General features: G+C 38.1%; 1 protein-coding gene across 2 annotated transcripts in view; it reads right to left on the bottom strand.

The window, feature by feature from the left end:
* The window catches only part of ttll5 (tubulin tyrosine ligase-like family, member 5), a 311,958-nt gene that overhangs the window by 280,421 nt on the left and 4,722 nt on the right, over positions 1-26,815 (bottom strand). For both annotated transcript variants that reach the window (XM_039741240.1, XM_039741241.1), the window contains exons 2-5: positions 24,514-24,700; positions 21,181-21,287; positions 18,468-18,550; positions 6,813-6,919 (exon numbers count right to left, since the gene is read on the bottom strand). In XM_039741240.1, coding sequence (XP_039597174.1) covers positions 6,813-6,919; positions 18,468-18,550; positions 21,181-21,287; positions 24,514-24,575 — 359 coding nt within the window. In that variant the 5' untranslated portion in view covers positions 24,576-24,700. The remainder of the gene's footprint in view (positions 1-6,812; positions 6,920-18,467; positions 18,551-21,180; positions 21,288-24,513; positions 24,701-26,815) is intronic.

Genomic DNA, 26,815 nt, shown 5'->3' with positions numbered 1-26,815 from the left:
ACCAAGTTTGCGCACATTTTAGGAGGAATGTTGGTCCATTTCTCTTTGCAGATCATCTCTAAATCCCTAAGGTTTCGAGGCTGTCTCTGTGCTACTCTGAGCTTGAGCTCCCTCCATAGGTTTTCTATTGGATTAAGGTCCGGAGACTGACTAGGCCACTCCATGACCTTAATGTGCTTCTTCTTGAGCCACTCCTTTGTTGCCTTTGCTGTATGTTTTGGGTCATTGTCGTGCTGGAACACCCATCCACGCACCCATTTTCAGTTTCCTGGCAGAGGGAAGGAGATTGTCGCCAGGATTTCACGATACATGGCTCCGCCCATTTTCCGCACGCGATTAAGTTGTCCTGTGCCCTTAGCAGAAAAACACCCCCAAAGCAAAATGTTTCCACCCCCATGCTTGACGGTGGGGACGGTGTTTTGGGGGTCATAGGCAGCATTTTTCTTCCTCCAAACACAGCGAGTTGAGTTAATGCCAAAGAGCTCCATTTTGGTCTCATCAGACCACAGCACCTTCTCCCAGTCACTCTCTGAATCATTCAGGTGTTCATTGGCAAACTTCAGACGGGCCTGCACATGTGCCTTCTTGAGCAGGGGACCTTGCGAGCCCTGCAGGATTTTAATCCATTGCGGTGTAATGTGTTTCCAATGGTTTTCTTGGTGACTGTGGTCCCTGCTAATTTGAGGTCATTAACTAACTCCTCCCGTGTAGTTCTAGGATTCTTTTTCACCTTTCTCAGAACCATTGACACCCCACGAGGTGAGATCTTGCGTGGAGCCCCAGAGCGAGGTCGATTGATGGTCATTTTGTGCTCCTTCCATTTTGAACAATCGCACCAACAGTTGTCAACTTCTCTCCCAGCTTCTTGCTAATGGTTTTGTAGCCCATTCCAGCCTTGTGCAGGTCTACAATTTTGTCTCTGACATCCTTGGACAGCTCTTTGGTCTTTCCCATGTTGTAGAGTGTGGAGTCTGCTTGATTGATTGATTCTGTGGACAGGTGTCTTTTATACAGGTGACTAGTTAAGACAGGTGTCCTTAATGAGGGTGACTAATTGAGTAGAAGTGTCTAACCACTCTGTGGGAGCCAGAACTCTTAATGGTTGGTAGGGTTCAAAACTTATTTCCCTCAATGAAATGCAAATCAATTTCTATTTTTTATTTAAAGTTATTTTTTCGATTCTCCTTTTGATGTGCAATCTGCCACTGTTGAAATACACCTACCATTGAAATGATACTGTTCTGAGACTTTTCATTTCTTTGTCATTGGACAAACTTACAAAATCAGTGAGGGGTAATAATAAAATATAGTCTATAAGTTATTAAACAGTAAAACATTAACGTTTTAAGAAGTACAGGTACATTGAGCACTACTGGAGTGGTTAGCGGGTAAACTACATTTTAAAGACTGTGTAACACAACAGGTAAGTAACTAACAGCAGCTAAAATGTATATGGATCATCTCTCGGTAGGAGATCCCTTTTGAAAGGTGCTACACGACGGCTGTGGTATAGAAATTACATTTTCTATGTGAACGTTCAAATTTGTGCCTCTGGTAATGTGCCTTACCGGCATTTAAAGAAAATTAGTTTTGTGTGTCCTCTGCAGTGTTAAGAGAGAAAGGCTTTGGTTTGGGATCAAAGGAAAAAAGGTGTAAAGAAAGGAAAGTTGCCTTTTCTTTTATATAGTATAGAGATGTGTTCGCTGGCGCTATGATCGCCTTTTGGGACAGTCGCGGTGGGTCTTGTGTAGACTGGTGAGGCGTCCCGCCATTAATCGGCTGTGATGGCACTGTCAGTCCTCCACTCGTGCGTGTCTTCATAATCCGAGCTGAGGACCTCATAATCGATATCGTGCAAAAGAAAGTGTGAATCACCTTAATATTAGTTTGCCGCAGTGTAGAAAAGGGGTCCCGTGTTTGCACTTGTCTGGGCTATAGCGCAGGGGGAGGATGAAAAAATTAAAAGTGCTCACTTTGACTTAAGGCAGAAGCGCAGTCAGCGTCTCAAAGGCCGGCACAGCTATGCGCATGCGCCGGCTGCTCGACTTTTGCTGGGCAGGAGACCCCAGTTTTGCAGACACGTTCATGATATCAAAAGTCTCAGCGCTCTTTGGAGGTCATTCATATATATATATATATATATATATATATATATATATATATATATATATATATAGCAAAATACCGCCTGCAGCGGAGAAGTAGTGTGTTAAAGAAGTAATGAAAACGAAAAGGAAACATTTTAATAATAACGTAACATGATTGACATTGTCATGAGTGTTGCTGTCATATATATGCCTGCCTAAATAAGTCACCCTCGCTTTGCTCTTACTTTATTTACCGTTCATTTAATCATGGCTAATGGCGGAAAAATTATAAAATGGAAGGAGGATGGCTTTACCAAAACAATTATTGATGGCGAATCGATTATTCATAAAGCTTGAATTGGTGATCTGTTTTTCTGTGTTAACCTCATATTTTTCATACTTCTTCTCAAACTAAGGTGGTGCGAGGGTAAAATGAATCGGGATGCACTGATCAATGTAATGGTGTACCAGGAAATCATGCATTGACAAAAGCTCCCCTTTGCTTGTAATGCAAAGTGTGATTAAATGCATTATTTTTAAGCGTTATGGAGCACATGCATCGAAGCTTCTCAGCTGTGCTTGTGCTAAGAAAAGGAAAGATTTTAAAAATAGCGTAACACGATTGTCAATGTAACCTTTTGTAAGTAGTGCCTGGAGGATTCAGTGTGGAGAAACTCTAGAGACAGCGTGTGTATTAACTTGTGGATTTTTCTGTGAGTATTTGGTGGCAGTCTGACGAAGTTGCTTCGGAAGACGGCGTTAGCCGCGGAGCTCAGCTCAGAGCGAAATGAGATGAATGGGAGGGAGATGATGGCGTGACTCCCCACCCGCCTTAACTGTCAATCCCCACAAACACAGTCTCGGAATTTGCATAAGCACACCCCTTCACCTACAATTTTAACTTAGTTACAAAGTGATCAAAACTCGTTTATATCCTCGTCCTCTCATTAAACTTGTATCCCGCATTACCTGTGGGCATGTGAAACGCCAGCAGTAGCCTGTCTATGAACTTAATTTAAAGTTTAGGTTTACACCTTTCTTTCTTTCCGAGGTAGTAGCGCTCATGAATATGGTAGTATATGTCACTCGCTCGCTTCTTATTGTTTAGCTGCCTTCTCAATTATATAATGCATGTTTTCTTAAGCGCTTTTGGAGGTCTTCCTGGTTTTCTACGCACTGCGTTGACAGTCAGTTCACGTGATTACGGGAGCGTGATGATGTCACACAAACTCCGCCCCCGTCATTCCAGCTCAACTCCATTACAGTTAATGGAGAAAAATACCTTCCAGTTATGACCATTAGGCGTAGAATTTCGAAATGAAACCTGCCCAACTTTTGTAAGTAAGCTGTAAGGAATGAGCCTGCCAAATTTCAGCCTTCTACCTACACGGGAAGTTGGAGAATTAGTGATGAGTCAGTGAGTGAGTGAGTGAGTGCTTTGCCTTTTATTAGTATATATATATATACTAGCAAAATACCCAGCCATGGAGAAGTAGTGTGTTAAAGAAGTTATGAAAATGAAAAGCAAACATTTTAAAAATAACGTAAGATGATTGTTAATGTAATTGTTTTGTCATTGATATTGAGTGTTGTTGTCATATCTATCTATTTATATATATATATATATATATATATATATATATATCTGTATATATATATATATATATATATATATATATATATATCTATATATATATATATATATATATATATATATATATATATATATATATAGCAAAATACCTGCGATTGGCAGCAGAGAAGTAAAAAGAAAAGGAAACATTTTAATAATAACGTAACATGATTGACAATGTAATTGTTTTGTCATTGTCATGAGTGTTGCTGGCATATATATATAAATATATATATATATACATCTATACACATATATATACACAGTTATATATATATACATATACACACATACATATATATACATACTGTATATATACATACTGTATATACATATATATATATACTGTATATACACATTTATATATACAAATCTACATATATATATCCACATATATATATATATTAGGGGTGGGACTCGATTAAAAAATTAATCCAATTAATTAGAGGCTGTGTAAGAATTAATCTTGATTAATCGTATGTAATCGCTACACGTAAATTTGCCCCAAATCGCAAATGTTTTTTTAATTTAAAAGTGTTTTAGTGGGCTTACAGAATCAAATAATAGACATGTACATGAATATTGTAAACTGAAGCTGTTTTAATTTCTGAAAAAAAAGCCTTTAAACTGCATTTGAATTCAAAACAGAAACAAAAATATCATCCCTGGTTAAAATTGGGCAGACTTAAAAATAAAGTGGTAGTTTAAGTACTTTAAGTACATTTTCAGAATAGTATTGTCTTTAAATAATAATAACCAAAATTTCAACATAAAGTGCAGTTTTCTTCTTAAAAAATAAGTCAGAAACATAAAAGGTAATTTGACCAACTTAATCTTTAAACTCTGAGTAACCTTAGCCAAAATTATTTTGTACATTAGGCTAAAACAGTGTGATCATTGAACATTTTGTAATTAGATGTAATTAGAATTACTAACGGTCACGGAAGTCCAATGATCCCCAGTAAGAGCCACAAAGTCCGCTTTCTGTAATGCATCTAATTTTGCTTGCTTTTCAGTGTGCACAAAACCATGCTTTTATCAAGGCTTCGCTCGGGAAGTCGAAATGATCAGTCGTAGGAACGCGCTTTATTCCGACTCTAACATTTTTGTAGCTGTGATGTGTGCATCAGTGTAATGGATGTACCAGGAAATGATGCATTGACAAAAGTTCCCGTTTGCTTGGAATTGAAAGTGTGATTAAATGCGTTATTTTTAACGCGTTATGGAGTACATGCATCGAAGCTTCTCAGCTGTGCTTGTGCTAATAAAGGGAAACATTTTAAAAATAACGTAACATGATTCTGCGTTAACCGAATATTTTTCATACGTCCCAAACCAAGGAGATCGAAGGTAAAATGAATCAGTAGCGCGTACATACTCAGTGCATCCCTCTCGAATCGAACCTCAATGTCGGCATTAGAGGCGAAGACTCTACAATTGAGCCACAGCATGTGGCTTGTCTATGCCAGAGTATGTACTGTAGATAGGGGTATATATATACATTTAAATATATACCCGCGTATCGCAGTGGAGAAGTAGAAGTTATGAAAAAGAAAAGGGAACATTTTAAAAATAACGTAACATGATTGTCAATATACAGTAATTGTTTTGTGAGTGTTATTGAATGTTGCTGTCATCAAGGATTTGATTATCATTATTTCTTTCAATCAGGGTCGTATTTGTACGATGTGTTGTGTTCAAGTTACATTCCGTGTTTGTCAATCGTTGTAAAGATGACAGGTTTCATTCATCGATTCGTTTCTTACTGCATCAATAAACAGCTCGTCTTCTTCTTTATCTGAGACCTGACACACTGCATGCACGGGTTTTTTACACTGTCTTCCTTTAGCGGGACATTGACTTTTTCCACCGTGTGCTTTGTTTCCACAGTAGCTGCATTTATGAATATGCTTATCAGGCGCTTCATATTTTTGCTGCCTTTTCAACTGTGTAATTCGGTTTTGTTCAGCTCTTTGGAACTGTTGCTTTTATCTGTGCACTGCGTCAGTTCACGTGAGCCACTCGGTGTACTTGCATCGAAGGTTCCCAGCTGTGCTGGTGCCATCTCGTGCTATGTCCATAGCTTTATTTAATGTTACCTTAGTCCTGGCACTTAAAACTTTCTCTCGCAGTTTCGCTGAGTTTGTGTCAAACACCACCCTGACCATCTCATCTTCCTCTCCATAAGCACAGTCCTTCACCCGTGAATATTTACCCGTGGCAGTTTGCTATTGGATTGCCGCTGACGGACGGCCTTCTATGGGCAGGCACTAAATTACAAACGCCAGCGGCAGCCTGTCTATGAACTTAATTTAAAGTGTAGGTTTACATCGTGCTTTGTTTCCGAAGTAGCAGAACTCGTTTCTTATTGTTTCACTGCCTTCTCAATTATATAATGCATGTTTTCTTGAGCGCTTTTTGAGGTCTTCCTGGTTTTCTATGTACTGCGTGATTACGTGGGAGGCGTGATGATGTCACACGAAACTCCGCCCCACGGCGTTGAAGCTCATCTCCATTACAGTAAATGGAGAAAACTGCTTCCAGTTATGACCATTACGCGTAGAATTTCGATATAAAACCTGCCCAACTTTTGTAAGGAAGCTGTAAGGAATCAACCTGCCAAATTTCAGCCTTCCACCCACACGGGAAGTTGGAGAATTAGTGATGAGTCAGTCAGTGAGTGAGTGAGTGAGTGAGTGAGTGAGTGAGTGAGTGCTTTGCCTTTTATTAGTATATATATATATATATATATATATATATAATCAATTAATTATTGCTGAAATTCTTAAGCAATGTACAGAATTATCTCTAGTATGTAAGATCATTTGATGCACACATCAGAACTTTCTTGGCTCTTTTATATAAATTATAAATATATATTATAAATGTATAATTTATATATTATATTAATTAGTGTTGTCTTATTCTATTTCTTATTTTGTCTTTTATTTCTCTTTTCTTCATCATGTAAAGCACTTTGAGCTATGTTATTTGAATGAAAATGTAATATATAAATGAATATTGTTGTTGTTATATATAAACAAACAAACAAACTTTTTTGGTACAGTCATTCCAACATCAAGCATACCTACCTAGGAAAATGGTTCACTTTCTGAAATTCCATGAGACCACGTAATATAAAAGGCTTGGGGTGTGATCCTGTCCACATCAGATTGAAGTCATTACTATTTGGATGCACCTGCATTTAATGCAAAATAAAAATTATAGATTTCTTTATTGCTAAACACATTTTTATCTGATAATATCACAGAAATTTCTTCATTCATTTACCCAAGACCTGTTTTAACAGTACAGCTCTGTTATTCTACTCACTTAAAATTAATGCAATATGAGATTTGCTTGGAAAGTTAAATCGATAGACAACCACTTACACATCCCCATATCTCATTACAGATATCATGAAGGAAATATGTACAGAGATTTTTCTGATTGTATATACATTTGTAGTGCACCTTTATAGGGAATTATCCTAATAAAACAGAGCATTGTTATTGTTTGGGGTATCCAAACATTTGAAAATGCCAACTATCTCAACATGTTTTCCAACAGACATAACAGGGCCTAGGCCTCACTTTTTTTTTTTTTTTAAAGCGCCAATAAATGATTTTATTTTGCCAGCATTAACGTTGATGGTAATACTAGATTTAACACAATATCCAACACCACTCATCAGAATGTTTGATCTTTGTTTGTGGTCAATTTTACAATGTTAGTGTTGACAGGAATTGTGAAGACAGAGTATAAGCTGTGCCTATCCACACAGATATAAGTAAAACGGTAATAAAGCAGGGGCCACCAACACTTCCTATGCTATTCCTATGTCCAAAAACAATAATGATATACTGCAACCAGTTATCACAGAATGGGACCTGATGGTCAGAAAACATAAATTCCAATCAGGGTAACTGAGGCCAATACCCAGAAAGATGAGCTTCAAGATCAATTTATAAATTACCGTGCTAAATGATGATAAACATTCTATGATAAGTAATCAGACATATGTATATTTTATTGTCTAAATAAGACAGAGCATTGTGCAGTACAAGGGAAATTTCATACTCTTTGGACCTTTTGAAGTAATAATCAAACTGGTGATGACCTAAACCAGGGGTTCACCTAATTTTTTAAGCCAATGCAGACCCTGCAAAATGTTGGGCCACCTGGTCAAGGCCCACACTCTTCCTCTAATACAAATCCAATGCTCCAAAGCTCGATATGATCCTGGATCTTGGTTTCTGCTAACAGCAGCCTCACGGCCTGGACAACAGTAGACCTATTATTCTAAACAAACACTTAACAATAGGATGTTATTGATGAATATGTGATTCCAGAGTATTCAAACTTTTTTCTTGGCAAGCTACCTCCATTAATTGATTTGAAGGACCAATTTAATTTAATTTAAGTACTGAACATTTACTGGGCTGAAATAACGGAACAGCGAAAAGAGATTGAATATATTGTTCGGATTTAAACTTTATTTTTTTTTAATTTTTATTAATTTTATTACAATCCATACAAAGCAATCAAGTTTTTACAAAAAGAAAAATTAAGTTAATAACAGATCGATCCCCACCCCTGAGAGAGAGAGAGAGAGAGAGAGAGAGAGAAGCCAAACGGCGTTAAATTTAAGGCTTGCAAACATACCTAAATTAATAAATTCTCTGTGCTTTATGAACTTATTTTAAAATATTACTGATTAGATCCTGCCATGTTTTGAAAAAGTCTGTACGGATCCTCTAACTGAGTATTTGATTTTTTCCAACTTCAAATAATATAACACATCTTATAACTTTAAAGAGGAGAGTTTGGGTTCTTCCAGTTTATCAGAATAAGTCTGTGTGCCAAAAGTGTAGTGAATGCAATCACAATTTGTTTGTCTTTCTCTACTTTAAGCCCCTCTGGAAGAACACCAAACACAGCTGTTAATGGGTTAGGAGGGATTGTGAGTCCAAGGCTATCTGAAAGGTAATTAAAAATTTTTGTCCAGAATGATGTTAACTTGGTGCAGGCCCAGAACATGTGACCCAGTGAGGCTGGGACTTGGTTGCAGCGTTCGCAGGTTGGATCATGCCCTGGAAACATTTTGGAGGGTTTTAGTCGAGACAGATGTGCTTGATATATAATTTTAAGTTGTATAATTGTATGCTTTGCGCATATGGAGCTCGAGTGAATTCTCTGCATTGCTACTTTCCTCTCCTTTTCTAATATATTAATTGAGAGATCTTTTTCCCAGTGTCCTCTTGGATCTTTGAAAGGGAGGGACTGTAAAATGATTTTATATATTGCAGAGATGGTGTCTGAGTCCTTGAAATTGAGTGATATTTTTTCCAGAATGGATGAGGGTACAAGATGAGGAAAATCTGGAAGGTTTTGTTTAACAAAGTTTCTGATTTGAAAATAGTGAAAGAAATGTGTAGATGGAATGTTAAATTTGGAATGTAATTGTTCATAGGATGCAAAGACGTTGTCTATATAAAGATCTCTAAGCAAGTTAATTCCAAATTTTTTCCAGATATTAAAAACTGCATATATTTGTGAAGGTTGAAAGAGGTGGGTCTCTTGCAGAGGTGCCACAGATAGGAGCTTCTCCGTCTTAAACTTTTAAGTCGGAGACTTGTAGATTGTGTTGCAATCAGGGAAAAGTAGTGTTTCTTCCCAATGAAGAAGCGTATCTGGGAGAAATAAAAGATTTGTTGTTTGGTGAAAGTGAAATCCACATACGCGAGCGGCAGAGATGTGAAGTGGCTTGCGCAGGAAGCGATTTAAAAAAGTTGACACAAAAAACGCTTTGCCTCATGGCTGCCAAGCTCTGCCCAAATGTCAGCCTTTTCCTGTTATTATCTATTTTTAAATATATTAAACTTTGTCTGAAACAAAAGCTTCTTGCTGTTAGTTACATATATAGTATCGATCAATCCTTATTTGTCCCCAGGGGGAAATATGGCTTTTTACAGAAACTCTTTAAATACATAAACAAGTAGATAAGTAAGTAAATAAATACATATACACGCAAACACACTATTGTTCACACTTTGATTAAAATTAATAACACTAAAATGAAATATTAGATATGTGCATTATTAATAATTGTTAACATTTTTCTCCCCTCATTGTGGATGGATGGATAGATAGATAGATAACTATTAATCCCATGGCGAAATTCACATACTCCAACAGCAGCATACTGAAAACAATATTGAAGAGTGGTAACAATGCAGGTAAAACAGACAATAACTTTGTATAATGTTAAAGTTTACCCCTAGGTGGAATTGAAGAGTTGCATAGTGTGGGGGAGGAACAATCCCCTCAGTATGTCAGTGGAGTAGGACAGTGACAGCAGTCTGTCACTGAAGCTGTTCCTCTCTCCTCTGGAGAGGATACTGTTTAGTGGATGCAGTGAATTCTCCACGATTGACAGGAGAATGCCCAATGCCCATCACTCTGCCACAGATGTCAAACTGTCCAGCTCCGTGCCTACAATATAGCCTGCCTTCCTCACCAATTTGTCCAGGCGTGAGGCGTCCTTCTTCTTTATGCCGCCTCCCCAGGACACCACCGTGTAGAAGAGAGCACTCGCTACAACCGTCTAATAGAACATCTGCAGCATCTTATTGCAGATGTTGAAGGACGCCAGCCTTCTAAAGAAGTATAGTCGGCTCTGTCCTCTCTTGCACAGAGTATCAGTATTGGCAGTCCAGTCCAATTTATTACCCAGCTGCACTCCCAGGTATTTATAGTTCTGCACCCTCTGCACACAGTCACCTCTGATAATCACGGGGTCCAGGAGGGGCCTGGGTCTCCTAAAATCCACCACCAGCTCCTTGGTTTTGCTGGTGTTCAGGTGTAAGTGGTTTGAGTCGCACCATTTAACAATGTCCTTGATTAGCTTCCTATACTCCTCCTCCTGCCCATTTCTGATGCAGCCCACAATAACAGTGTCGTCATCAAACTTTTGCACGAGGCAATTTCTAAACCTATTCTAAAAATGATAATACAGCAAAAAAGTTTACCAAAATTAAGAATACTGTAATATTGACAGACTGTACTTGAAAGACAGAAAGCGAAAAACAGGTTGAGAAATGCTACAATGCTCTTCTTTGCAAATATCTCTCAGTCTGGCTTGAAGAGGTGGAGAGTGATACAGAGCTGCTGCCTAGGAGCCCACAGTGAAGAACTGGCAAAGGCAGTTCAAATGGAGTAACATTAAAGAGGTCAGGAGAATGACCCGCTGCATGAGATGGACCAATAAAAGTGTAACACAGTCTATAACTGAGACTTGGAACAGGCCACTGTGTAACCAATGGTCCTTTTAAGGTCCCTCACCTTATCTTTTTTTTTTGGTGTTTCCCAACAAATCACCTGGCAGCTGCATGCATACAGCTCCATTTGTGAATTGCAGCCCTTGCTCTGCTAAGTATTACTGTACCAGTTAGTACTGGGCGATATGACGATATGTATTGAGGGGACGATAGAAAAGTGTCTATCGTCCTATTTCTCTTCTATCGTTTCTATCATTTCTAACCTAATTTTATCAATTACTAAATAAAATATTGCATTAAATAGGCTATGACAAATGTATGATAATGTCTTGTCGCTATGCAATGCATACTCTACCCTTTATATAAGTGATAATCAAGAATAAAAATGAACTTTTTCGCAAAGAAACTCCGTCTTGTGGTTTTGTGACAAGACACTTTACGTTGTTGCGACATGCTTTACGCTAGTTAACTCGTGAGTGCTTAAAGATGGAGACGCAAGAGGGTAAAGATGAATGCCCGGAGTAGCAACAAACTGAAACTGCTATGCAGGCAGCAGCCCAAGAAGTACTTTTACCGAAACGTGGGGGTACGTCAGTGATTTGGTTGCATTTTGGCTTCAAGAGCTCTGACACGGAGCAGAACACAGTCATGTGCAAACTCTGCCAAAAGACTGTTTCCGCGCCCGACGCTAACACAACAAACCTCTTTTACCACTTGAAGAAGGTCCACGAAAAAGAATACGGGAGAATCGAAGAAATGCAACGTAAAGAAAGTTGTGAAACAGCCCGGGCAAGTGGCGAGAGAAAATATAGCCAGCCTAAAATTAAAGAGTCTTTCATAAAAAGCACACCCGTATGAAAAAACGTCCCAGCGCCATAAAGAAATCACATGTGCCATCTTGCATTACATTTGTAAAGGCATGACCCCCGTGTATGCAGTTGAGAAGGGTAGCTTCCGAGACCTCGTCAAAGTCCTTGACCCGAGGTACGTTATGCCCAGTCGTAAGCACTTCAGTAAAGTCGAGTTGCCTCGCTTATATAACGCATGCCGGGCTCAAGTAGAGAAGGATGTTCGCAGTGTGGTCCATTATGCCTTGACAACTGACATGTGGACGAGCAGAGCTACGCAGCCCTACATGAGCGTAACCATCCATTACATTAGCAAAGACTGGATCCTCTGTGCTCACTGTTTACAGACTGCGTACTTTCCAGATGACCACACGGGAGCCATGATAGCCCAAGGTGCGTTACTCGTGCAGTAATTTGTATGAGGTACTTTTAGTTTACAGTTCTGTCATTTTTACTGTAGTAATTTCAAGAAAGACCCCCTAATAAAGTATTTATCTATCTATAAATTTGACAGAGTCATTTTTTCTACTTTTACAAAGTAGCCTTTTATGTTTGCACTTTTATTCATGGCTAATGCCTTAAACAGTGTTATGTTCAACTCTGATATTTACTTTTGATACTTTATTTTGGTTTGCAAACTTTGCACTACAAGGTTGAAAAATGTTTTGTGTTTATTTTTTATAATTGAGTGCTTTTCTGCTCAGAAACTTGAAATGGTTGTGCACTTTAATTTTTTTTTTTTTAAATAAAGTTTATTTTGATAATACTATTTAAATAACTATGATGTGGATAAAAAAATGTGAAGGCTACTGTAGCTCTACCTCCACCACATCTGTTGTCAGTTGATACATTTATATTGCTAAACTAAAATGTATTTTTCTCATTTGTGACAGTTCAGTTAAATGTCACTTCAAAATAAAGTTGCAAAAAAAAGTATGCAATGATATTTTTGTCAAACTTTTCAGAGAATAACTGAAAACGTACTTTATTGTGGGTGGTATATCGTGATATATATCGTTATTGTGATATAAAATAATCCATATCGTGATATATGATTTTTCCATATCGCCCAGCACTAGTACCAGTGCAGAAACTTTTCCTTGTTTATTTAAAAACTATCTGGAAATATTTAATGACAATCATGGAACTTTGATGTTCTTAAAAAAATTCAATCTCACCATATGTGCCAGAGCCCCACAAGCACAACCTGGCAGTTAACACATTCCATCAGGAAGCACTTCATATAACTTGTTTAAATGCTACTATGTGAACTGATTGACCAACATTAACTATCTATTGTGAGATATGGCTGGCTGTTCATCCCGGCCAATACCCCCACGCCGCTAGATGGAGCCTTTCTGGCAGCATGGAGGTGCCCTGAATTCCAGCTGGGCATCATGGACATTGGAGTTTTCCTTCACAGCCCTGCTGGATACCATGGGGGCCGCAAGGCGACGCTGCAGGGAGGCTCAGAGACTTTTATTTGCCTTATAACCTGGAAGTATGTCCTGGTCACAGGGAAGAGGAAATGACGCACTTCCGGGATGAAGAAAAGGAGTTTTCACCTGACCCAGAAGTGTTAAGAATCACATGGACTGAGGGATCAGAAGCATTTCTGAGTCAAGGACTTTAAAAGGACGATGGGAAACTCCAGCAGATTGAGCCGAGATGGGAGGAAGGGTGACTGAGCAGCTGGGTGGATTGGAGGATTATTGTTTGAGATTAGTTTATTGTTTAGAAATACTGTGGAGTGGAGGGTGATTTGTGAACATTACTATTATAATACAAGTCCAAATATTGAATTTATCTGGTGTCTGGCATCTGATCTGAGGGTTCAAGGGGACGACAGCGCCCCCTGTTACACTATCCTAAGCATGAAAATAGCAGTTTCATTTAAGCAGAAGGCAAAATGATCTATTTACATGCAGAAGACATCTAGTCTATATAGAATTTAACAATACAGCTAACAACATCACCCTACCACCAACTTTGCAACTACTTACTCTACAGTCTCCATGTTAGACTCTAACAGTGAGAGATGAATCACCAGGGGCCGGCAGCAAATGTGTGGTAGGTTTACAGCTCAAAGTGAGCATAAAAAAAGAATTCATGTCATCAGGGAGAAAGGTGTTGATGGCATCAATTGCCACCTCATTAGTTTCATAATTTGTACACCTGCTACATTAGGTACATGTTGTATGTACTGTAAATACTTTGTGGCTGTATGATACTCTACCACTTTATAGCTTATACCTTCCATTCTTTTTATAAAATCTGCCACTAAAGAATCTATAATCTTTGCTACAGACTCTCCGCACAGGATGTGCATCACAACACATTTAGGATTTCAGTAATTACTCTCACAGTCACAAAGTGATGTATGCATTTCTTGATGAAGTCTGGGATCACTTTTGCATTCAGACTTAATGGGCAATCTTTGGAAACAATTTAGTTCACATTCTCCCTGCTGACTCTTCAGTCTTCTAAGTTTAGCAGTACATGCTTTTCATTACAAGCATTTTACACTATAGCTTCTGCTTGCAAACGGAGAGAATGAATATAGACAATCGATTTTATTCAGCAAAATGAGGACAATATATCAAGTACATAAACACGGTAGAAGGCGGCCAGGATGCCCTGGCTGCATATGTTCCGGGGGAGCAACCATGGGCAACTCAATACTTCCCCCGGGACGCTTGGTGACAGCCTCCCTGGCCAGTGGTGATGCCTCAACCTCCTGCAGGGCTCAATGGGAGATGGAGTCCTCAACAGACCGGTTGGGAGTTGGGGTGGTCGCCAGGGGGTGCTGCATGGATTCCACAGCCCAGCTGGACAACTCTTCAGCCCCACCCGGAAGTACAATTGGAACCAGGTGGTCAAGCACCTGGAACACTTCCGGGTGGGCTATAAAAGGGGCCAGCCACCACCACCCAGTGGCTGGAGTCAGGAGGAAGAGAGGAGTGAAGGTGGACCTGAGAAAGGCATTGGAAAGAAGGGCTGGACTTTGGGGGGAGTACTGGGGTTGTGTGTGAGCACTAATTGTAAATAATAAATAAAATAATAAACGTGTGTTGGGTGAACCTTCGGTGTCAAGCCTGTCTGTGTCCAGGCCAAGCTCCACAACACATATCATGCTTGTGCAGAAGCTGCTGAGGATGTTAGCACTGCTGGTATCAGGAAATAAGCAGATTGTTTTAAATTAAATTGGCCTAACTGAAGACACCATATAAAAATAAGTAGTACATCATGACTGGCAGTTTCATACAGGATGATAGTGTTATATAATACAAGACATTGTGCTGTCTTAAGAGTCTGCTTGTGGCCGAGTTTTGTTTCATACAGGATGATAGTGTTATATAAAACAAGACATTGTGCTGTCTTAAGAGTCTGCTTGAGGCCGAGTTTTGTTTTTTACTTGCATTTTTAAATAGAACATGTACAGTGGATATAAAAAGAGATATATAAAGACTTTTTATATTCACTTTATGCAGCTGTGTCTTCACAAAAATGTAGAATACACCAGAAAGACAGGCAGAGGTAAGTTAGGTAAGTTTATTTCTTGTGACTAAACACTGGCCAAAAAATTCTAAGTAAAGTTTGCTGAAAGTTACAACATTTAATCTCACTTGCAGGTCTCCTTGTCTTACTCATTTCTGACATCTGCATTAATGTCCAGGGGCCTCATGCATAATGCCATGCGTAAAATTCACACTCTAACATGGCGTACGGACAAAAGCGGAAATGTGTTTACGCACAAAAAAAATCCAGATGCATAAATCTATGCAAACGCCAACTTCCAACTTTCTTCCGCTACATAAATCCCAGTCAGCGTGAAAAGTAACGCACGTGCCTGCTGTCCCGACCCAACTCCTCCCAGAATTACGCCTCTTTGAATATGCAAATCAATATAAAGTACACTAGGAGAGGGTTTAGGTCAGCAGTCACATGGGGTCTTGAACGGCAGGTCATCCATGAACTTTAAATAAAAAGTTCTAGACAAATGTATTACGAAGCAGTTTCATGAATGAAATGCTCTGCAGAAGTGATTGTCAAAATGTTTGGAACAAGGACTACTTTGCCAATATCAATGATATGAAAGACATCCTATAGCCTAAAATCACTTGTGTAATTCCATACTACAGCTGTCATTTAATTTTACTTTGTGCATTTACGAAAAAGATACTAGCATTCAAATTCAGTGTTGCAGTATTTCACTCTCAAAGCTCCAGATTTCAGGAAGTGATCCAAAATAAACACACTAACATATCTGACATGGGGTGCATCACCAACAACATGGAATTAAGGGGCTGCCTTTATCAAAGCTATGTTCTTCAAGATGATATTAACATGGATTTCAGACAGGGCCCCTAACATTGGCAGAGACTTGATGGAAAATTGAATTTTGAATGAGCGAGTGTCAGGAAAGACAATAATTGGAGAAGATTAATGGAAACAGACAGTGAAAGAGCAGGATAGAAATAAAGATCTGTATAGTTCCAATTCAAGTCGGAATGGGCATCATATAGTGAATATGGTACAATGGATCCCTGTGGCCCCGACTGCATTAAGATCAGGCAAAAGTCTAACTTTTGTAAATAAATATACCCAAGTACAGGAAGGCTAAATTTACAATTTGATGAGGTGCCATAATTTTCTTTCCTGTTGCTCAGTTACATTATTGCTCAGTTACATAAACTTCTAAAATCAAATATTACAACAGCATTAATGAAAAGTTGACTCTAAATTAAATTCAGCTGTGACATGGCTATAGCAGATAAATGAAAAACATAAAATTATTAACTATACTGCTGCAGCAGGAAAAATAATAAAATATAAACTGGAACGGATTGCATGCTTTCAGCTAAAATTACTTTCAGGAACGTTCTTTTGTAAAAATATCGCTGAATGCTTTAGGAGCTGCTGGAAAAGGGATGGAATAGGAACAGTAGTCCTTAGAGCTGCAAGCCCTCAAAAGTAGCTGAGTTAATGAACATTACTCTCGGGCACTATATAACAGAAATGTAGCTGCTGAGTGACTGAAAGTGTAATAACTCAGTCATCGCTACAATAAGATGAGTTTAATTAGAATGTATTTTCTAAGAAAAAAAAAAAAGTCATCAGTCACTCGAAATCCAAAATCTGGTTACAGCATTTCCATTCAGAAAATATTGATTGATTGATTGATTGATTGATTACCTATTGCTGGCAAAGGGAATGTAACATATGGGGTTGGAAAGGTTGCAAAAGTGCTCTCGGCTGCACCAAGGTTTGCAGGTTGAGAACATTCGCATCCGATTCTTGGAACATGATAGAAGAAAAAACAGGCTAGAGGCATTCATTCACATTAAGTATATCATGCCAAGAATATTTCTGTGTGTAAAACAACCTATGTAAATTTTATAACCACAGTGTAGTAAAGGCCAGATGTACATAAGAGAATGTATTAGAAGAGGACACAGACAGATATTTGCAAACACCGAACCATGTCACATCCAATCCAAAGGGAAGGGACAATTCTCCTTCTTTAATCTGGGAGATGCAAGCTATACGTTTAATCTGTAACCTGAATGTCATTGGTGAGCAGTGCTTAGTCGGCAACACCACTATGCAAATTCTGGGATTGGTACAAATGGTGCTGTGACCCAGATTTACAATATAGCCATGGAACGTAGTAGTCCAAGCATACATAGTAACAGGGGAACTAGCAGAGAGCTCAGCCTAAAAATGCACACTTTGAAGCATGTATCATAGAGCTTAGAAAATGTCCCATCCACTGAGTGGGAGGATTTATTCAGCAAAACCACAGAAAGAACTTCTGGACTGATACACATAACAACTAAATGCCACATGTAAAATTTTTGCACGACATTTCAGACAAGTAGGATAGTGTGCTCCCCCTCACATAACTGACGTTAAAGAAATATATAAAAGGTAAACATTATTTTTGTTTTTCTATTTGTATATTTTTGTTTTGTTTTTGTTTATGGGGTTGTGTTAAAACAAGATATGTGGAATGTTGCTCATGAAGCATCAGAGATAGGCAATTATAGCATTAGAACCAAAATAATTTTGAAATTATTTTATTTGTAAGCTGTTTGTGTCAGCTGGGAAAGGGAGTTTCTAAGAAATAAATCTTATCTAATTAGTTATACTTTTTGACTGATTGAAAAAATTGATGAAAGGTCCGGTTGTAAGGGCTTTAGCTTGGGCAACACTGTGGTGTCTCTCCAACTGTATTTTCGCTATTGTCCTTGGTGAAACATAACATCACCTATAGACTTCATCAAAACAACAGATTTTACCCAGGATCTTAGTTTGCTTAAGTTTTGCAACAAATCCAAAATTTAAGAAGCTTTAAATCACCTTTGAACAGTATTTAACCAGCATTGTATCATTACAGATCACAAGCTTCACCCCACTCCCCCAAATTCTTAGGAGTTTAGCTCAGTTAAAGGTTTCCATATTTCTTAGCAGGAACTATGGCCAGGTCACATAGGCAGGGATAAGTAGATACATTTACAACTTCCAGCATAGAACATCTAATCACAATTAGCAAGATGTCTGATAATTTTCTTAACATCGATCTAAAATACTCTACACCGGGAGAATGAATACTTACCTCATGAAATCCATGAACCGTCAATATGCTGCGAACCAGCCTACTCTCAGTACGAACAATTTTGTAGGCTAAATGATAGCGAGCTATAGAAAAATAATGTGAAAGGAAACAGTTAGCTTTACAAGAATAATTAAAATTTCCTTTGGTCAAAATAAGTTGTTTTTATAAATGAGTAAAAGCTTAAGTTCAACAAGTTCACAATTTCAAACAGAGAGTTAACACATAAATCCATCCATCCATTTTCTAACCCGCTGAATCCGAACACAGGGTCATGGGGGTCTGCTGGAGCCAATCCCAGCCAACACAGGGCACAAGGCAGTAACCAGTCCCGGGCAGGGTGCCAACCCACCGCAGGACACACACAAAACACACCCACACACCAAGCACACACTAGGGCCAATTTAGAATCGCCAATCCACCTAACCTGCATGTCTTTGGATTGTGGAAGGAAACCGGAGCGCCCGGAGGAAACCCACGCAGACACGGGAGAACATGCAAACTCCACGCAGGGAGGACCCGGGAAGCGAACCCGGGTGTCCTAACTGCGAGGCAGCAGCGCTACCACTGCGCCACCGTGCCGCCCCTAAAACATAAATGTAAGAATTTTATAAGTGAATTTGTTAATGTTGCTTACATAATGTATTTATAAATATACATTAATAAAAGCAGCAATATATGAAGAAACACAATAGCCAAGGATGGGAAAAAAATTATTCTATACTGTAAAAGTTAAGCTTGCTCTATAATTTACAGGTTCATTCAATACTGGCAGAGAGTGTATACTGAATGCTGCAAATATTAGTGTAAGGACTGTAAGTATCTCTTAAAAAAATTACATTTAAATCTGACTTCAAATGTGACAAGGCACACAAAGAAGACAATGTACCACATTGGCTGTCTGAGAGTGTATCTCTGAAAGCTAGTGTGAGAATTAGACGCTATGGTGCAAGCTGCCTCAGAAAGGAATTTTGAGGAGAATCAGGACGAGAGAGAGAGAGAGAGAGAGAGAGAGAGAGAGAGAGAGAGAGAGAGAGAGAGAGAGAGAGAGAGAGAGAGAGAGAGAGAGAGAGAGAGAGAGAGAGAGAGAGAGAGAGAGAGAGAGAGAGAGAGAGAGAGAGAGAGAGAGAGAGAGAGAGGTTATACCAGAGGAATTGGGCAATTCTTTCAAAGGGTTATGTAAAAACTGAGAGAGAGAGAAATAAGCTACGGAAGTCAGGCATAAAATCAAGAAAACCCACACCAGAGCATACTGCCCCCAAGTGGAAACTGATTGATCATGCTGTGGGTTTAGGAAAGGTAGTATGGCGTATGCCTTAAAGACTTGTCCCTATAAGGATTACTAAAGGCTTATAGGTACATGGGTATAATGGGTTACTTGAGCACTAGCCTTTTGTCCCCATAGACAAATAAGGGCCAGAGGTAATTGCACAACTTGGCCACAGGAGATCCAGGAAGCTACCATAAGTCAAAGGTCAAACTGAATCTACAGTTAGGAAGCGAGTTTGGGCGAGTTCATTAGTGGGGTTGAAGACAGGGGTTCATAAGCTAAAGAAATGGTAAATTAGAAGAGACTGCTTTTTTGTGACTTTTTTGTGACTACCAGATACAAAGAATCAAAAACTGTGCAGATAGGATTTCAGCTGGATCCTATTTTACTTTCTGCTCTCCCTCTGTGTGACCTTCCCTTGTATGTTATAAAATAAATGCACTATTACAGCCTGTGTCTCGTTTCAATAGAAGATGTCAGAAATGTCCTCTTCACTGACACCTGTTATATTTAAATTTGAACTTTAGCACTAATTGCACTTATATATAGAACAGCAACAACAATAACCTCTTTATTTAATATAAACAGTATAACCTCTGCAGACTAGTGACAGCAATATAATACAAATCAACAAAAAACACAAATTAAACAGTCAGACAATATACTCAAGTAACACTCATGCACTTTGTCAGTATAAACAACTGTTTATGAGCCTGAGATTAGTATTTCAAATACATACTATTAGTGCAACTGTTTATTTAAAGAAAAGACTGCCTAAGAAATGAGACTGTCTCCAAATTAAATGGTTTCTGTTTTGATGTTACATCATCATCATCATCATCAGTCTGACTGAAGGAAGGAAAAGGAACAGACCAGGACAGGGGATCTTGACAATTCTAAGAGCTTTCATGTTACAAAATGTTGATACAATTCTAAAAATAAGTCAAATGTATAGCCTATTCCCCCTTGATGATAACTTTCATGGCCATGATGCCACATCAAGCCTTACAATGAAATCTTAATTTCCCCCACAAAATCTGACATACTAATCAACCTGATTAAATTTCTAACCAAATATATACCTTTTCTCAACCAATAAACACAGGGTATTTTTTCCATTAAAAACACATTGTGAAACAGAGAACACTGTGGCTACAAAAAGAAAAAAAAATCTAGGCCTTTAATCCTAAAATTGTAAACACATATTTCTTCAAATTCGATAGTAGTGCTAACAAACGTATTGTGGTTCATAATGAGAAGTGCAACATAATAAATTGATCTTTGGTGTTTATCTATAAAGTATCCCGTCACTAGTTGTCCTGGCTACTCAAAGCTATTTGGTTGCTTTGAGAATGAAAGTTTTATTTTTTATAATCCTTGCTGCACCATTTTCCAATATTTCTGAATCTGCCACCTCTTACCAGTATTAAGAAACCCTTTCCTTACCTCCAATTGAACGAATATCATTGTCTTTGGTCATGAGAGCCTCAGCATGGAAAATGAGAATAGGAACTTTCCGGTTGTTACCACTCCAAGCAATGCAATGATGAGCCCTGAAGAAAAAAAAATAAACAGACCTGAAAATACCACATATGTACTGCATTTTATGAATAGACAGAATTAAAGAAAGTTATCTTTATCATATCAAATCCGCCCTTATTCTTTTTACAGACCCCAAACAAACCCTGCACCGGATATTGGTAGATGACATGCCAGACCTTTTACTGGAAAAGGCAGGTTCCAAAAAATGAATAAACGCATAATTAAAGTGAACTGGCATCTGTTTAATGTGAATCAAGAAATATAAATGCTTCTGTGATTGACCCCATCCTTAAGGGGGTGAGAGAAAAAAGAAGCCAAACATGGTAAAAGTACAAACACCACAAATGTGGAAGGAGTGGGAGCGAGTAGGACACAGTCTCCAATTCAGTAGCAAATAGTAGATTAGCACATAGGCAAAGGCAATAGCAAAGTCTGATCAGTTGTTTCGGCAAATGGTGTACTGTTTCATGGACCCAACTGAACTATTTTCTTCTTTCATGAGAAAGAAAAAGAAGTCTTAGTGAAAAATAATTGGAAAACAGCAAGGAGATTGCTATAGAACAACAGAGCAAGAATTAATCATTACCAAGGCTCAACATTGAAGGCAGCCAGCTTGGTAAATGATAAGGATTCTTGACTCTGTGTGAGAGGTTTGGGTCTTTGGGAAACTGGCACAACGTATTCATGTTGACAGGTGATAACAGATGTATCATTTCAGTTGCAGAATGATGGACGAGGAGGAGATGACCCTGGAAGCCCAATCCTTTACAGACTACTTGTTTCAGGGACATAGAGACAGGCACCAAAGTCCACTAGAAGAGGCTCTAGCCCACTGCTCTTGAGCCAAAAGAATGCCACTCAGATTCAGAAGTGATCAAATGGCTAAACAATCATGATCTAGTGAATTATTTTAATAGTCACTTTAATCCAAAAGCTTATTGCTCAATAGCCAGGAGACAACTTGGGGCTTCTGAATAGATAAAAGCCTCTGATTTAAGCTGTGAGTCAGGAATGTTAGCATTAAACTACCTTATTACTATAAAGCAATTCATAACATTAACAGTGTAGGAAATGCACAATGCACACTAAGCATATAATATGCTGTTTTACAGTCCTAAAACAAGGATGCAAACTGAATTTCTACCAAAAACAAATTTTCATACATGTTTTTGGAGTTTCCAATAATCTCTACGATAATATAACGAAAAGAATGCATCATAACCAGAGCTAAACAAGACAATTATTTTTCATTTACCACTTTATCTTTTGGCCTTGTGTTCAATATTCTGTGTCAACACTGTAGTAAGAATGACTGAAAAACTACCGATTTCAAACACATGTATTAAATGAGAATTCAGAGAGTAAAAATTTTAACACAAACATATGTTTATTACAGTTAATTATCATTACAAAGAACATGCATGCTGCACTTAAATATTTGTTGTTAAACATCTTATTCATCAGTAAAATCCAACAAGGAAATTTTGTGACATGGTAGCTGAGCATGTGAACACTTGTATTAAGATAAAACTTTAACTCTGTTAAGATGAAGAGAAAGTCATGGCAAATTCCTACCTGGATTATTACATACCTCAGATTAACAAAACATATCACATATAATGAGGAAGCTAATTTATCACAAGATACCTTCACATTAATTCTTATTACCCCTCTTTCCCATTAAGCTTTACACCAGCCTCTCTCATTAGAAAGTAAGGCAGGAGAACAATCAGATATAAAAGGGAGTATTACATTTTATTCTCATGCACAGGCACTTAACCCAGTCAACTGACACAGTTTTTCTTCAAGAGCTTTATGAAGTGCAATATATTTATCACTTAAATATTTACCAATATGGTGAATTCTTCAGTAACACATTAGACAAATAAAATATTTTTGAGACATACTAAATTTCCGATGCTGGCTTCAGTCACAGTTTTTTTTTAAATAAAATCGCGCTCATGAAGCTGTAAGAATTATGTTTTTGGACTTCTCTAGCGCCTTCAACACCATCCAACCTCTGCTCCTTAGAAACAAGCTGACTGAGATGGGAGTAGACACACACCTGGTGGCATGGATTGTGGACTATCTTACAGACAGACCTCAGTATGTGCGTCTTGGGAACTGCAGGTCTGACATTGTGGTCAGCAACACAGGGGTGCCACAGGGGACTGTACTTTCTCCGGTACTGTTCAATCTATATACATCAGACTTCCAATATGACTCGGAGTCCTGCCACGTGCAAAAGTTCGCTGATGACACTGCTATTGTGGGCTGCATCAGGAGTGGGCAGGAGGATGAGTACAGAAAGTTAATCAAAGACTTTGTTAAATGGTGCGACTCAAACCACTTACACCTTAACACCAGCAAAACCATTACACCTTAACACCAGCAAAACCAAGGAGCTGGCGGTGGATTTTAGGAGGCCCAGGCCCCTCATGGACCCTGTGATCATCAGAGGTGACTGTGTGCAGAGGGTGCAGACCTTTAAATATCTGGGAGTGCAGCGGGATGACAAATTGGACTGGACTGCCAATACTGATGCTCTATGTAAGAAAGGTCAGAGCAGACTATACTTTCTGAGAAGATTGGCATTCTTCAACATCTGCAGTAAGATGCTGCAGATGTTCTACCAGACAGTTGTGGCGAGTGCCCTCTTCTACGCGGTGGTGTGCTGGGGTGGCAGCATAAAGATGAAAGACGCCTCACGCCTGGACAAACTTGTTAGGAAGGCAGGCTGTATTGTAGGAGTAAAGTTGGACAGTTTAACATCTGTGGCAGAGCGACGGGCATTACGCAAACTCCTGTCAATCATGAAGAATCCACTGCATCCACTTAACAGTCTCATCTCCAGGCAGAGGAGTAGCTTCAGTGACAGACTTTTGTCACGGTCCTGCTCCACTGACAGACTGAGGAGATCGTTCCTCCCCCACATTATGCGACTCTTCAATTTCATCCGGGGGAGTAAATGCTAACATTAATTTTATTTTAATTTTTTTCATTTTTATTACTATTTAATTTAATATTGTTTCTTTGTATCAGTATACTGCTGCTGGATTATGTGAATTTCCCCTTGGGATTAATAAAGTATCTATCTATCTATCACATTCATTTAAAAGTTGTGTGTGATTTAACCAATTTAATAAAGCCATCTAATTTCATATGAAGCCAACCAATAGTTCAGCACATTGATATAAGAAAATAAAAAAAAAAAGACAAAAGGTAAATTTGTCTTACCCCTGTTCCTCTTCCTCAGAAGATGACTCTAAATCCTCTTTATTCTGGTTTACCGCAGGCATTTTCAATTACCCATCCACAATGAGCAATCTGCTTCAATCCTTGTGTATCAGCTTCTTTTGCTTGAGAACATCTCTTTTGATTTTAGGCAAGTTTGCCTCAAAAGATTACATTTCCCACAGGAAAACTAAAATAAAAAAATGCCTGTGTCAGTGAAACTGGCTGAACCAACTTTTTATCTATTTTTGTCTATGCAAATACTATTAAAATACACATGTACAGATATTTTGCTTTAAATATGCAATCAAAGTGGAACCTAATATTTTTCCTTCAACATAATTTATGTTTACATTACCCAATACATTTATAGCATGATATTTCTGACTTATGTGTTCATTTTTATTATACTTACATTTATATACAGTATCTTGCTATCCTTGTCTTTTCTAATCTGTGTGTCCCAGTCAGCCTGCAGGTGGTGTGACTGTGTTATACACTACAGTATTTATGTAAATACACACATATATACATATAAACACACATACATACATACATACATACATACATACATACATACATACATACATACATACATACATACATAAATATCTCAACATGAATACTGGGCTCCAAATTTAGGATGAATAATATGCATAATACATCATGACCATTAATGTTTAAAAAATTGTGGCAGTACCCATTTCTCCGATACGAAGCTATTCAACAATGCTTACACCACAGACAAAGACTTTTGAAACTTTTGCAATCGCAGGACTGTACAAATTCTTTAGCTTCCCAAAAATTTAGAGATCCTACCTCCTTTATATGAAATTTTTCTGCCTCAAAAACAATTCACAATATGACTCATTAATAAAATCAAAATTCTGCTAAAGAGTTGGAAATTTCACTAAATATCACATTAAAAACTGACAAGATCCTCAGTAGTGGAATGCTAGCATACAAGATCACCTAATGGAGAATACAAGAAAATCTAGAGAGATAGCAATGAACTGCAAGACCAGATGAGAGACTGCAAACTAAAAATGTTGTGAAACAATCTTTGAGACTGTAGGAAAAACTAGAGATTGCCTACTGCTCATGCTGACCTTCTTCCCTGCAGCACGATTTGACTTGGTCCTTCTCCCACGCTGGCCTCACAAAGCTCTCTAGCACTTTCAGAATAAGGGAATTATTTGGAATTGGCACGTGTGTCTTAGCAACCTCCATCCTGGCAAACTGAAAAGTTAACTGGATGTTGCACTGCAGTCTAGACACCATTCACAAAAGTTGCTCTAAATGGCGGTGTTCCTCAAATGCCATTCAAAATCTTGCTCCTTAGTTTTTGTTGTGTCTAACAACTCTCAAGAGCCATATTAGGATTTTCAAAGAATTATTTACTCTGGTAAATTAAAATAGAAACCATAAGTCAGCACAAATCTTCATTAAAACCATACACATTTGGAATTAAAAAACTTTCTTTATTGCATGCTAAACATAAATTTTGCACATTGCTTTTTTTGTTGTGCAAGATACATAAATAGCCCAGTTTGGTTAGCAATGTTGTTTAATTCCCATGCAACATTCAAAAAAGAATAACATGTTGACAAAAGATAATTTCTTTCTTAACTACACATTTTTCTTTAAATTGATATTAAATGATCTACTTTTATAGTATGCATTAAAAAGGAACTTTATCCCCAATAAAGCAGCTCAGCATAAAACACAACATTTTAATAAAATGCAGTTTTTGCAAATACATAATGGGATGGCAAGTATATTATTCTTGTTAGGCAGATGTCATCCGAAGAACAGACATTGATTAACTTTTAACAATTTATTGAAGTACAAGTTACAAACCAGCCCTTATTCTACCATATCTCAAATGATAAACCCGCTAAGCAGTTATTGATTTTTCTGAGAGTTCATGAGACTGCTCCAAATGGAATGGGGTCAATCAAAGTTATTAATACATATACTCATAAAATAAGTGCTAAATGTTTGACTTTTGCATTAAAACATGTCAGAGGTTTACTTAAAGTTAAACTGTATTCATACCTAATATTTTCAGCCCATTTCATTCACAGGATCCTAGCCTAATATGAACCCCCAAGTCACAACCAACAGCTGCAGTATGAAGGGACAGCGTGTTATTCAGGCCACCCAACATTAATTACAGAGTTAGTGTCTGAGTATTATCTCCAAGTAGGCGCCACCAATATGAAACATACACCCTTTACAGTAAGCTACTGATGATCCCCAGGGCTTATGTGTGATGTCCCAGTCTACAACACCAGAGCTACTT

Source organism: Polypterus senegalus, chromosome 18, assembly GCF_016835505.1.
Source record: "Polypterus senegalus isolate Bchr_013 chromosome 18, ASM1683550v1, whole genome shotgun sequence".
NCBI lineage: Eukaryota > Metazoa > Chordata > Cladistia > Polypteriformes > Polypteridae > Polypterus > Polypterus senegalus.
This window is presented reverse-complemented; position numbering and strand designations above follow the sequence as displayed.